Source organism: Cebidichthys violaceus, unplaced genomic scaffold (genome assembly GCF_023349555.1).
Source record: "Cebidichthys violaceus isolate CVI_PGR_0920_01 unplaced genomic scaffold, fCebVio1.0.p SCAF_78, whole genome shotgun sequence".
In the NCBI taxonomy this organism is placed as follows: Eukaryota; Metazoa; Chordata; class Actinopteri; order Perciformes; family Stichaeidae; genus Cebidichthys; species Cebidichthys violaceus.
The window spans coordinates 77,945-90,150 of record NW_027176962.1 but is presented as its reverse complement, the minus strand read 5'-3'; the positions used below and the strand labels follow the sequence as shown (position 1 = coordinate 90,150).

At 41.6% G+C, this 12,206-nt stretch overlaps 1 protein-coding gene across 1 annotated transcript; it reads right to left on the bottom strand.

Annotated features, from left to right (window-relative positions):
* Positions 1-4,701: 4,701 nt before the first annotated feature.
* hsp90ab1 (heat shock protein 90, alpha (cytosolic), class B member 1) lies at positions 4,702-9,588 on the bottom strand. The gene is made up of 11 exons (XM_068737286.1): positions 9,439-9,588; positions 9,062-9,268; positions 8,776-8,935; positions 8,306-8,439; positions 7,879-8,193; positions 7,625-7,790; positions 7,328-7,518; positions 6,637-6,784; positions 6,204-6,472; positions 5,350-5,683; positions 4,702-5,263 (listed from the first exon to the last, which is right to left on the bottom strand). Exons 1-11 carry the CDS (start codon positions 9,586-9,588, stop codon positions 5,142-5,144), a joined length of 2,196 nt encoding a protein of 731 aa, XP_068593387.1. The 3' UTR covers positions 4,702-5,141.
* Positions 9,589-12,206: the final 2,618 nt, after the last annotated feature.

Sequence of the window (12,206 nt, the reverse complement as noted above, 5' to 3'; positions counted from 1 at the left end):
GGACGCACGCAGGCATGGAGACCTCTGGTTTCAGCAACCAGTCACTCTAGGCTCTCTATCTGACTGAAGGGATGAGTGTTTTTATTGTAACTTTTATTAGCCACTGTTGGTATTTGACTGGTTTAGCAATGCCCGGCATGACTCGGGAGCTTCCCAAAAACAATCTCTGTATTCTGTTCATACCTCATAGAGCAGGTGGACTTGGGCCTTTTTGGTTAGTACTCTTAGAGAGATGAGAAAACACTTCGGCTACTATGTGTGGGCACTAAATATGAGACTACGACTAGCTAACGTAGCTTAGCACAAAGCCTGGAGACAGGGGGAAACAGTAAGCCTTGATCGGTCCAAAGTTGACCAATTCCACTAGGGGTTTCTGGGGGTTATGTGCCAGACTACTTGGCCAGGTCCAGTCACTTCGTGGAGTCTTCGCAGGTTGCAGGGTAACCGGTGCTGACCAAGCAATATTTCGGCACGTTACCCTCTGAAAAACACTATTTGTATGGATGAACCTGGCTTTATAAGTGCTGGTGGGTTGGTTTTGTTACATTTGGACAGAGCCTGGCCAGTTGATTCCCCCTGTGTTAAGTCTTTGTGCTAAGCTAAGCTAGCCGGCTGCTAATGGTAGCTTCAGGGCACAGTCACACGTGCACAAATGCAGGCAATCGACCATCGAAAGTGACATTCGTGCTGAACGTTGGAAGTTAACTGTAGGCAAGTACCTGCATTAAGGCATGGCCACCCATGCGCAAAACCAACATTGACGGATATTTGCGCACACATACGTGTGTGTGTGTGTGTGTGGTTGACCAAACTTGGCACAAAGTGTGACAGTGTGACAGTGTGACTGACGCAAATGATGATCTTCTCTTTTTAAATTGGTTTTGGCGATCTAAAGAAGCAGCATTGGGACCACAAGGCTGCCCGTCTAACCTTTAGGCCACCACAGCTCACTCCTTTACTGTACATGTGGAGCACAGACTCCGTTACATCTAGTCATAAAGGTTATCGTTTCCGTGGGTTGCTGCATGTTATACTTCATTACAAAAGTATTTTTTTAATTCTCTTCATCTTGCTCCCCTCCCACTTAATGTGGGTGTTAATCCTGTTCCTTTACAAAGTGCTGTCAAATATGAGAAGTAACACTGCCTCATGTGCGCAACAAAGTTGTTTCAGATCATGAGTAGTAATTGTGTTTTTGTTTCTGACACCTTGCATTGTAAATGTCATGGAAACTTAATTACACCTCTTATGCGCACAGGCCTGCAGCATGGTGCGGTTGCAGTATACGTTGCAATACCAAGCTTCATCTTATCTCATGTTATCTGCAGATCTTCAGTGGTATAAAAACCCGCAACCTCAGCCATTATCCCGGAGGCAGTACCACACTAAGGTATAGACATAGAGACGTGTCTGTGTGACTGAACAACTCTTTTAGAAGCTATGCAGTCTTCCAGCTGACACATTTTAAGCAGGTTTATTGGCATTTCTCCGAACAAGACAATACAGAGAGAAGAGATGATGAATACAAAGGTCACAAGAACTGTGACACTGCAAGCAGATGTGACACACCAGCCCGCGGAACCAGCAGGAACCTCCCCCTTAACTAATGCTCTCAGCATTTTGTGGGTTGAGAACAACTTTACACACAGGAGTCAAATGTTTCCACAGGAAGTGCTTTGTTTGAAACAAAGGCAGGTCCGACCAAATTCACCTTTCAGATTCATGAGGGAAACCTGCGCTGACTCTTGATGAAGTCAACCAGTAAATTTCCACCAGCTGAACCAGATCAAGAGCTCACTGCAGCCTCGGGCAGCTCCTTCAACGTCACCAGACATCAGCATCCTGTATCAACGTTGCTACATAACCACTACAATTATATAAGCGCTTCAGTCTGAAAAGACACTTGTGAGTGTTTATGGTCATTATGTGTTTGTTTTAAAAAAAATAAATTGGACACAGTCTTTACTTTATTCTCAAAAGTATGCAGACACCCCTGTCCACAATAAATACAATGATTTAATATAATTTAGTAGTTGTTCCTGAACTTTAAATCAAATCACATAATCTCCATTTGGAGCTCGAGTCTGTCCGGTTTTCATGGAAAAATAGATGTTAAAATGTTCATCTTTTTCTGGCCATTTTCTGACATGTTGGCCTAAATGTTTTTCTCAAAGTATAATCTTGTCAACTTTGTTTTTTAAAGTAAAAAAATTAACTGTGAAACTCTATGTAGAATAGTAGTGAGACGTACCTAGAGTTACAATGTTAACGCATATACACACGTAATATAAAACATTCATTTTTACAACAGTTATCTCGCCAGGAAGGATCCCGCCATGTGTGCGTCAGTCATGGCCGCCTGCTGAAGGACATCTCCTGGTTGCGGTGACGCACACTTTCTCAAAACGCTGGCCAGTTGGGGCCGCTAGTGATAATACAGCTGTGTGCATCTCCGACCCGCCATCTGCTACTCCGTGCCCAGAGACTGTTGGGATTCTACCTCTCTCACTATGGAAGGCCGCAGCTCACGCTCTCTACTGTACTTTTCGTCAACAGAGTCGTATCAAATAACCAGCTGGTTCCGATTTACAATCAAAAGTATTTAATAACTAACAGAAGTTAAACAATTACAAACTGAAGTACACTATCGATACAATATGTTCCGCGGATCAGAGCTAAATCACGCTCCACCCAGCAGGCCAGTCCCCTGGTTTACTGCAAAATGGCAGCGTCGATAACTCCAGAGAAATCCTCGGCAACAATGTCTTATACTCTACAGTTTCCTCCTGAAACTGTAAAAGTCCATTATCAGCTCTGTGATTGGCTGAAATCCAACTGTTCCCTCCTGGCTTCGGACAGTGTCCACTCTCGGTTGACCTCCTTGGCCCGGTCCGCCCCTCGTTCCATAGGGCTGTGTTCCTCAACATCTCTGCTTGTCCTTCCCCCGCTGTGTTCACACCTTTCAGCATTCCTGTAGTCGGCCTCTTGAAACTCATCACCATATGGTCACGGTAGTATCTGTAAAGCCTCTCTCAAAATCCCTGTCTCTCCCTCACAGCTCATCACTATACATTTAGTTCATACATCCAATAGGTAAACACATGATACACATATACTGTCTTCTTCAAGTAAATATACTGTAAACATATAATACATTCCACAAATCAATATCCTGTGACATTTTAATACATTGTAGGATTTAATACATTCCTCAAGGTGTGTTTTTAATCATCCTAAACATGCTTCTAAACTTAAATTCTTAACAAGACACAGTGGGAGGGGGAGAACGGTTTGTTCACTCTGATTGTTGTGGACGGTGTGTTTGGCTAACAGCTAACGGAGCTACCAGTACATCGCCGCCATTAAGGCCGCTGCTACGCGGGCAGACAGCTTGGTGAGTTAAATTTTGTTTTGGAAAGATTGTATGAAATGTCTTACATCGCCGCTTGTCTTTGAGTTTGAATGATGGTGTGTTTTTATGACAGCTAAAGTAAGTGTCTTTAAGTGTCTGCCATTATGCAAATGATTTGTAGATGCCGCAAATTAAGGTGGTCAAGGAGTTACAAAAAACTAAAGTTGTCAGCATGTTTCTGAATGACACGGCTGAGGTTCTCACTATCACTTTGACTAGGGTGAGTGTGTTCAGGGACACACACCCACACTTCACTGTTTTTACTGATGAGAGCAGAAAAGATGCTGCCGCCCCCTCATACTTTTGTGTGAAACATGACTTCCAGGAAAACTACATATTTCACATTTCCCCCCCAAAGAGTTGAAGTGATGCCTCACACTTTCATGGAACTCGCGCATGGCTGTATTTTACGATGCGATACTGCCAACGTGACCAATTGTTGCTCATTGCTTTATCCACATGTTGCTGGTGTCACGTGTATCGTTTTTACATTTTGTGGTTTTAAAAAAAAGAAAAAAAAAGAAAAATCACTGACACATTTTTGAATGAACAAACAATTCTACATTTCCGTATAAGATTAGATTATAGATCATTTTTATTTAAAAAAAAAAAAAAAAAGTTTGACACATTTCTATAACACCAAATTTGTCAATTTAATCACATTTTACTTTAACCCGTCTATCAGGCAACTTGCAGGTGTGACCATGATGTGTCTATTTGACCATTTTAAACAGTTAACCCTTGTGTGGTCTTAACTTTCTGTATACACTTGCCCTAAGGGTAAAAAATGACCCGCCTTCACTAAACCCCTAAAATAAAGCAGCGTGATTGCATTTTAAACCCCAAATCTATTTTGCATGAAGAAACAACCGGTCATTCATCACAAACTTTGTGAATATGTAGGTTTTTCCTCTTCAGTGCAGAAAGACTGTTTAAGAGGCCACATTTGTTTGTCAACTACACTTTGCTGCATCTTATACTAGCTGTACAAAGTATGTACTAAAACACAGGTCTGTAGCTGTCCAATACATAAGTAGCTTTTCTAGTGTTTATAATCCAGTTGAAATGAAGATTTACCCCCAAACTGCATGTTCTATACTACTTGTAATTATGGAGCATTACCCCCACCTTGTGGTCACCTGGAAGAACAATCTAAACTAGTTTCAACTCACTTCCCAAATGTTATTTAAAAAAAAAAAAAAAAAAAAAAAAAAAGAAAAAGAAAAACTTACAAGGATGTAGATTTAAAATGGTGCAAGCGATGATATAAATTTAAATGAGACAAAACATAAGGTATTACAGCTTTAATTTTTTTGCAAAACAAGACTTGGAATACAGACAAGCCTGGACTCGGGCAAAGGAATCATACAGTCGTCTCTCCATGCAGCGTGCAGTGTTGCACATGAGCAGAACCTCCCCAAACCCTCCACCAGAACCGATCCGATAATGGAATGTACCATTCCCATGTTCACACAGTTACCGCTCCAACATTTAAAACTCAGTGCAACAGGGTACTTGTTAAAACATGTGTTGTCACCATGAACTTAAACAGCAAAAACCAAAACCGCTTTTCTTAAAGGTCTTGCAGAGTAATGCTCTGGACGCAAGAGCAACACTGGTCCACCACACAACATGAATGACTATTTATTTTTGCAGTTACTGCAGTTTTAGAGGATGAACAATTGAAAAGTGAGGCTAAAGTGTTAGAAATCTTGGGGGGAGTGTTGGTTTAATCAACTTCTTCCATGCGTGAAGCGTCATCGTCTTCACCGTCGCCTTCTAGGGGAGGAATCGTATCTGGGATGGATGCAGCGGTTGCCTCCTCTGGAATGACATCGTCGTCATCGATACCTACAGGTACAAGTTATTTGTTAGAGATCAATACAAGTAACAAGTGTGTAAAAAACAACTAACGATGATGAATTGCGTCTCCTTACCCAGGCCGAGTTTGATCATTCTGTAGATGCGGTTGGAGTGGGTCTGTGGGTCGTCCAGGGAGAAACCTGAGGACAGCAGGGCGGTTTCGAACAGCAAGATGACGAGGTCCTTCACAGCCTTGTCGTTCTTGTCCGCATCTGCCTTCTGCCTGAGAGTCTCCACGATGGGGTGGTCAGGGTTTATCTCCAGGTGTTTCTTGGCCATCATGTAGCCCATGGTGGAGTTGTCCCTGAGTGCCTGGGCCTTCATGATCCTCTCCATGTTGGCTGTCCAGCCGTAAGTGCTGGTCACAATACAGCAGGGTGAAGACACCAGTCTGTTTGACACCGTTACCTGATAGAGACAGCCGAGCAGAGGACATTAGGACTAAACAAAACATGCATAGCTGACCCAATCTAACATTCGAGTTAATAAAGCATGCAGAACAGTCATGTTAGAAATAAATGCTCAACACACCAGCATGGCCAATTCCACATCTTAAAATGTCAACATCTGTATACATACACATTGTAGTTTCACATCCGTTAAACCAAAGGGGAAATAATTAAACAGGCATCTGTTAGATCACACTGAGTTGCACTAAAAAAAAAAATGGGTGACTTTACATCTCCACAATCATGGAGCGGTCACTGGTCAAAAACACATTTGTAAGTGAAAAACTCATTCGGGACACACAAAAGACTTGAGGGGCCTCCTTGCAGATGTATAAAACTCACCAGAATACAAGTTAGGACCAGTTAGGGCACCTGTTTCCAAACAAAACAGTGTCAACTGGAGTTCATAACTACCTAAATCCTACCGTATGAAGGGAAATTCAGGTCAAAATTAATATAGACTCATTAGGATTACTGACCTTCTCCACTTTCTTGTCAAGGATCTCCTTCATGAGCTTGCAGAGGTTCTCAAACTTAGCCTTATCCTCCTCCATCTTTTTCTTCTCCTCCTCATCCTCTGGCAGCTCCAGACCCTCCTTGGTGACAGACACCAGGCTCTTGCCATCGAACTCCTTCAGCTGCTGGACACAGTACTCGTCGATGGGCTCCGTCATGTACAGAACCTCAAAGCCACGCTTGCGGACGCGCTCAACGAAGGCGGAGTTGGCCACCTGATCCTTGCTCTCACCTAAAGAAGTCAAGTAAGCATCAGCGTTATCCTCAGATTTAATAACATTGGCTTATAAATAAAGTAAATGAGTGAAACTAAAAAAGGTTCACTTGTTTCCGTGTGCCGCAAAGCTACTGAAGTTAAATGGCATCAAAACATTTTTTTTCCAGAAACCAACGCACCAGTAATGTAGTAGATAGACTTCTGGTTCTCCTTCATGCGGGTCAGGTACTCTGTGAGGGAGGTGGTCTCGTCTCCAGACTGGGAGCTGTGGTAACGCAGCAGCTCAGACAGCTTCTTGCGGTTTTGAGAGTCTTCATGGATGCCCAGCTACAGATTTAACAAATATGATTACTACATGCTCATACAAAAATAACTCACACAACAGTACCTGATATCAAAACAAGATTAATGAATTACCCAGCTATATTCTGGACTACATGTTAAATACTCAACTGTCTCGTTGCAAATACAAACTCCAGCTCTACCAAATGACGATGCCATGGTACGATACGAGTTACTAATCATTCAGCAGTACTCGAGTAACTCATCTACAGCACTAAGTGACTAATATACTGCACATAAGCACAGCACCAAGTGTAGTATACACAAGAGCCTCGTACACTAGACCCAACTGCATGAGACATACTACAACTAATAGTCAGCTACACTGAGCCTGTGTAATGAACGGGCAATAACAAGCGCCGACTGACTCAGAAAGCTGGAGGGTACAATTAAGATTAAATAAGAAAGGTAAACCTTACGAGTCCATAGAGATGCACTGAAGACATAAGGAGCGCATTACGAAAGAGTAACTTCCATTCAAAACATGGAGATTTTCAATGCAGTGCTTAACGTGTGCATTTAGGATACCTTGATGTTCTTGGAGAAGCCTTCGTATAACTTCTTGTAGTTCTCCCGGTCTTCAGCCAGTTCAGCAAAGAGCTCCAGACACTTCTTCACGATGTTCTTGCGAATGACCTTGAGGATCTTGCTCTGCTGCAGCATTTCTCTGGAGATGTTCAGGGGGAGGTCCTCGGAGTCGACCACGCCGCGAACAAAGTCTGGAGAGCAACACAACACATGGCTTATTGAAACCACCTAAACTGTTCATTCAACCTTTGCATCAAACTGCTTTATTCAGGTACAGCACTGTAGAACAGAACTCACTCAGGTACTCTGGGATGAGCTCTTCACAGTTGTCCATGATAAAAACTCTCCTGACGTACAGCTTGATGTTATTCTTCTTTTTCTTGTTCTCAAAGAGGTCAAAAGGTGCACGGCGGGGAACAAAGAGCAGGGCACGGAACTCCAGCTGGCCCTCCACTGAGAAGTGCTGCAGAGAAGAAAATAATTCAGATTAGTTTGAATTTATTTCAGCATATGAACCATTCAACAGCAGCTTTATTTATTGCAACGCTTACCTTGACAGCCAGGTGATCCTCCCAGTCGTTGGTCAGACTCTTGTAGAACTCTCCATACTCCTCGTTTGTGATGTCGTCGGGGTTCCTGGTCCAGATGGGCTTGGTCTTGTTCAGCTCCTCCTCGTCGATGTACTTCTCCTTGATCTTCTTTTTCTTCTTCTTGTCCTTGTCTTTGGAGTCCTCCTCATCGTCTGATCCTACATCCTCGATCTTTGGCTTGTCCTCACCCTCCTCTTTCTCCTCCTTCTCTTCCTTCTCGGCCTTTTCCTCCTCTGCCTCGTCGTCACTGATCTCCTTTTCGCGCTCCTTCTCAACCTGCAAATTAAAAAGAGTTCAACTTAACCGATATGCAAACAGTCAAAACCAAACGGTCAAAACCACTAGGCAAACACTAGCCAAAACCAAAATGTCAAAAAGCGATACTTACAAACAGGGTGATGGGGTAGCCGATGAACTGCGAGTGCTTCTTGACAATTTCCTTGATCCTCTTTTCCTCAATGTACTCCGTCTGGTCATCCTTCAAGTGCAGGATGATCTTTGTTCCACGACCAATGGGCTCGCCTGTGAATAGGATTGTACAGCTATGAGGACAGGAGGTAGTAGATGTCTAAGTGGTATTGTGCAGTTACACTGTAAATAGACCTGCCATTACTTAATGGCAAACGATAACCTAAGGAACTAGGCAATGGCAAATAAAATCAAACCATTCCAAGATATTGAACATCTTAAATAACATAAGTTTGCATAGGGTCCAACAACTAGCTGAATGATGCAAACAATGTGTTGGGTACATTACATGCATGTCATAACACTGTGTAAACGGCAAATTCTGAAATAGTTGGTGCAAATGTTGCCTTCTCAACTGCTGTGATTTTGTAACTGTAGCAGAACACGTACCGGTGTCGACCTTGACCGTGAAGGAGCCTCCGGCAGAGGACTCCCAGGCATACTGCTCATCATCATTGTGTTTGGTGATGACAACCACCCTCTCGGCAGTCAGGTAGGCAGAGTAGAAACCCACACCAAACTGTCCAATCATGGAGATGTCAGCTCCAGCCTAGAGGGAACAAAATTGTTGCCATTTAACACCAACCAAATATAAGGTTACATCAGAGTGTTCTTGTCATGTGATATTTGATTGATTTTCCACATGCAGCCATCTAAATCATGTTCCTAGTCGTACCTGAAGGGCCTCCATGAAGGCCTTGGTGCCAGACTTGGCGATGGTTCCCAGGTTGTTAATCAGGTCGGCTTTGGTCATGCCGATTCCAGTGTCGATGAGGGTCAGGGTGCGCTCTTCTTTGTTGGGGATGATTTCAATTTTCAGATCCTTGCCACTGTCCATCTTGGTTGGATCAGTCAAGCTTTCATAGCGGATTTTATCCAAAGCCTGAAAAAAAACACATCGACAAGAATACAGCAATACTTTAGGTATAATTTTCAAGCAATGGAAATCAATATCACTACATTAATAATTAAATACCCAGTCAAAACACAGGCATCTGAAAGTAAACAGTCAAATCAATATGTAAAAACAATGCCAAGCTCCAGCAGCCTTACATCAGAGGCATTGGAGATCAACTCCCTGAGGAAGATCTCTTTGTTGGAGTAGAAGGTGTTGATGATCAGGGACATCAGCTGAGCGATCTCTGCCTGGAAGGCAAAGGTCTCAGCCTCCTCCTCTTGGTGCATTTCTTCAGGCATCTGCATAAAAGGAAATAAAGTAATGTTTAGCAAATGGTCATTGGTTTAAATGGTACAAATGGCAAAGGGATTATGAACACTAACTCAGTAGAAGCCAACCACAGACCAAAACAAAAAAAAGGCTAAAATGGCCACGTGCAAGTGTGAGATTAATTCTGCTTCTAAGCCACAACCATTTCGGCTTCATTAAAGGAATAATCATCATGATTAGAGCATGTCAACAAGCCGGTTTGGGAAAAATTGGACCGCTGCCATAGTGTTGCTACAAATCGGTGGAAGCGGCCATTAACCAACATGGCGTCGAGTGACAGACAATGGACTCCGCAAACACGTGCTGAGGGGCGGCTACAGACAAAAATAAGGATATTAGGAAATGGGGGCGCTGTACATTCACTTGTAATAAAAAAAACCGTCACGAAGTTTAACGTTAAAAGCCACGTGGGGACGACGATAAACGTGATGTTACGATAAAGCGGCCTTATCTAATCAGCCGTAAAAAAATAAAATAAAAATACACAACAATGACTGATTTGAGCCATTTTAAGGTTACAACATGAATCTGAGGCCATATGTTAAAAGCCCATATCAGTTTTATATGATTTAGTCAACTGGACGTCAACAGATAAACGTTTAAAACTGATATCAAACCCGGAAAATCATTACCGTAATACTTTAGGTAAAATGTTGAGCTAACGATATTTGGCTGTGAAATGAGGACCCGGTTCTATGATCTGGTCCAGCATCGGATGGATGTTCTTACGGTCATCTCCGCTAAATAATCCGCGATGTCATCTTCACCACACCTGCCTTAGTGCAACCTAAGCCCGGCCTAACAGTGAGGCACACAGCCGCATTTATATAATGGGCATCGCAAATAGCCTATCAGTAGATAAAATGTCTACATAGTTACGGTAAAACATTACAAAATATGTGAACAGACAGCAGTCAACGTTAATCTGCTAGCTGTAACGTTAGCCCACGAGACAGTTTAAAGCTAAGGTTACCGTCGTGACTCATGAGCTCGCATCGTGGTTTACAAGCAGCCATAGTTGAGTAACGGGTTATCAAAAACACGCATTAAAAAGAGCACAATGTGTCCCATGTGTAAGCAAGTTACTCGTGTTCATACCTTGTTTATTCCGTTGACTTATCTTGAATAAATGCCACCAATATGTAGTCCCTTCTGCTCTCTGACGCAGGGAAATGGAAAGGGACTTCCTTTTAACAGACCGGAATCTTTATACTCAATCGTTTCAGTGTGCGGCCGTATCCCTCCGCGGTGCACCATCTACCACTCGAACTACTCTATGGGTAGAAGACAGACAAAACCGACTGTTTGGTTATGATAATTCAAATGAATGTATACAGAGCTAGTGAATATTATTGATTTAATTTGAAAATTGTATAATCTTGAAAGACTTCAATGTGTAAGGTACACCTTGTATCTTTGAAAATACTGCAATATAATTAAGAAAGAAAGTCAGTTCCTGTGCTTAGCGCAACATTGCTGCCACCTTGTGGCGGTTTATGCCAAAATGACAGAACTAGATGGAGACTGAATAGACCAACATTTTAGTGACGGCTAGTCTTTATTGCTGTCGCCACAGACTATGAAGGTAAAAAATGCCTGCACCAACTTAATATATGTGTTCAATCAAAATCCCGAGTACATCGTTTATTTCATTGTAAAGAGTGAGGGTCTTTTCAATCTGATGGAGGAATATTTTAAACCAAGAGGGTGTGCTTCGTTTCTTCTAGCACTTTCCACGAAAAAAAACCCGCCTAAAGTGACGTCACGACTTGTCAGACGCAGCCCATCGCGGCCCAGCTGCTGTCACGAGCAATACCTACAACACAAACACCATGGTAACCAACCGCTTTAACGTTCGTTCGAGTGATAATACACTCATAAATACATTATAGCGCTACGTGGTCTGATGATGTGATGATCCCTGCGTTAATTAAAAGGTCTTATATATATATATATATATATATATATATATATATATATATATATATATATATATATATATATATATATATATATATATATATATATATATATATATATATATATATTATAAAACGTCGTGCAAGGCTATTAAAACCGGTGACATTCTAATTTTAAATGTAAACTATGTTTACAGCCTCAAGGCCTTTAATCAATAAGTAATATATGCATCCTTGTACTCAGATGACACACTTGGTATTTAGGAACTCCTGATGCCTCACCTGATCCTAATAATGGCTTTAACGTTTAAAAGTGAAACGGAAAGCTTGAAATAATATCATAATATAATAAAATTGCATTAAAATTGTATTATTTAATAATATAGTAAAATAATAAAAAAAATCCTTTATTAGGATTTTAATAATTGGTTTTATTAATAGCATACTACAATACTAAGATATTGTTGTTATTATTATCAGCACTATTATTATTATTAATAATAATAACGACAATGATAGCAATAATATTATTAACAATGCACATTAATTGTGTTTTTTTTATTTTTATAGGTAATAATACTAATATTTTATAGCCCCGTCCAGCTGTCACGTCCCGATGTACAAAACAAACGCGCTTGTAGTCTGGTACGTAGTGCGCTTGCGTCAATGTTTTT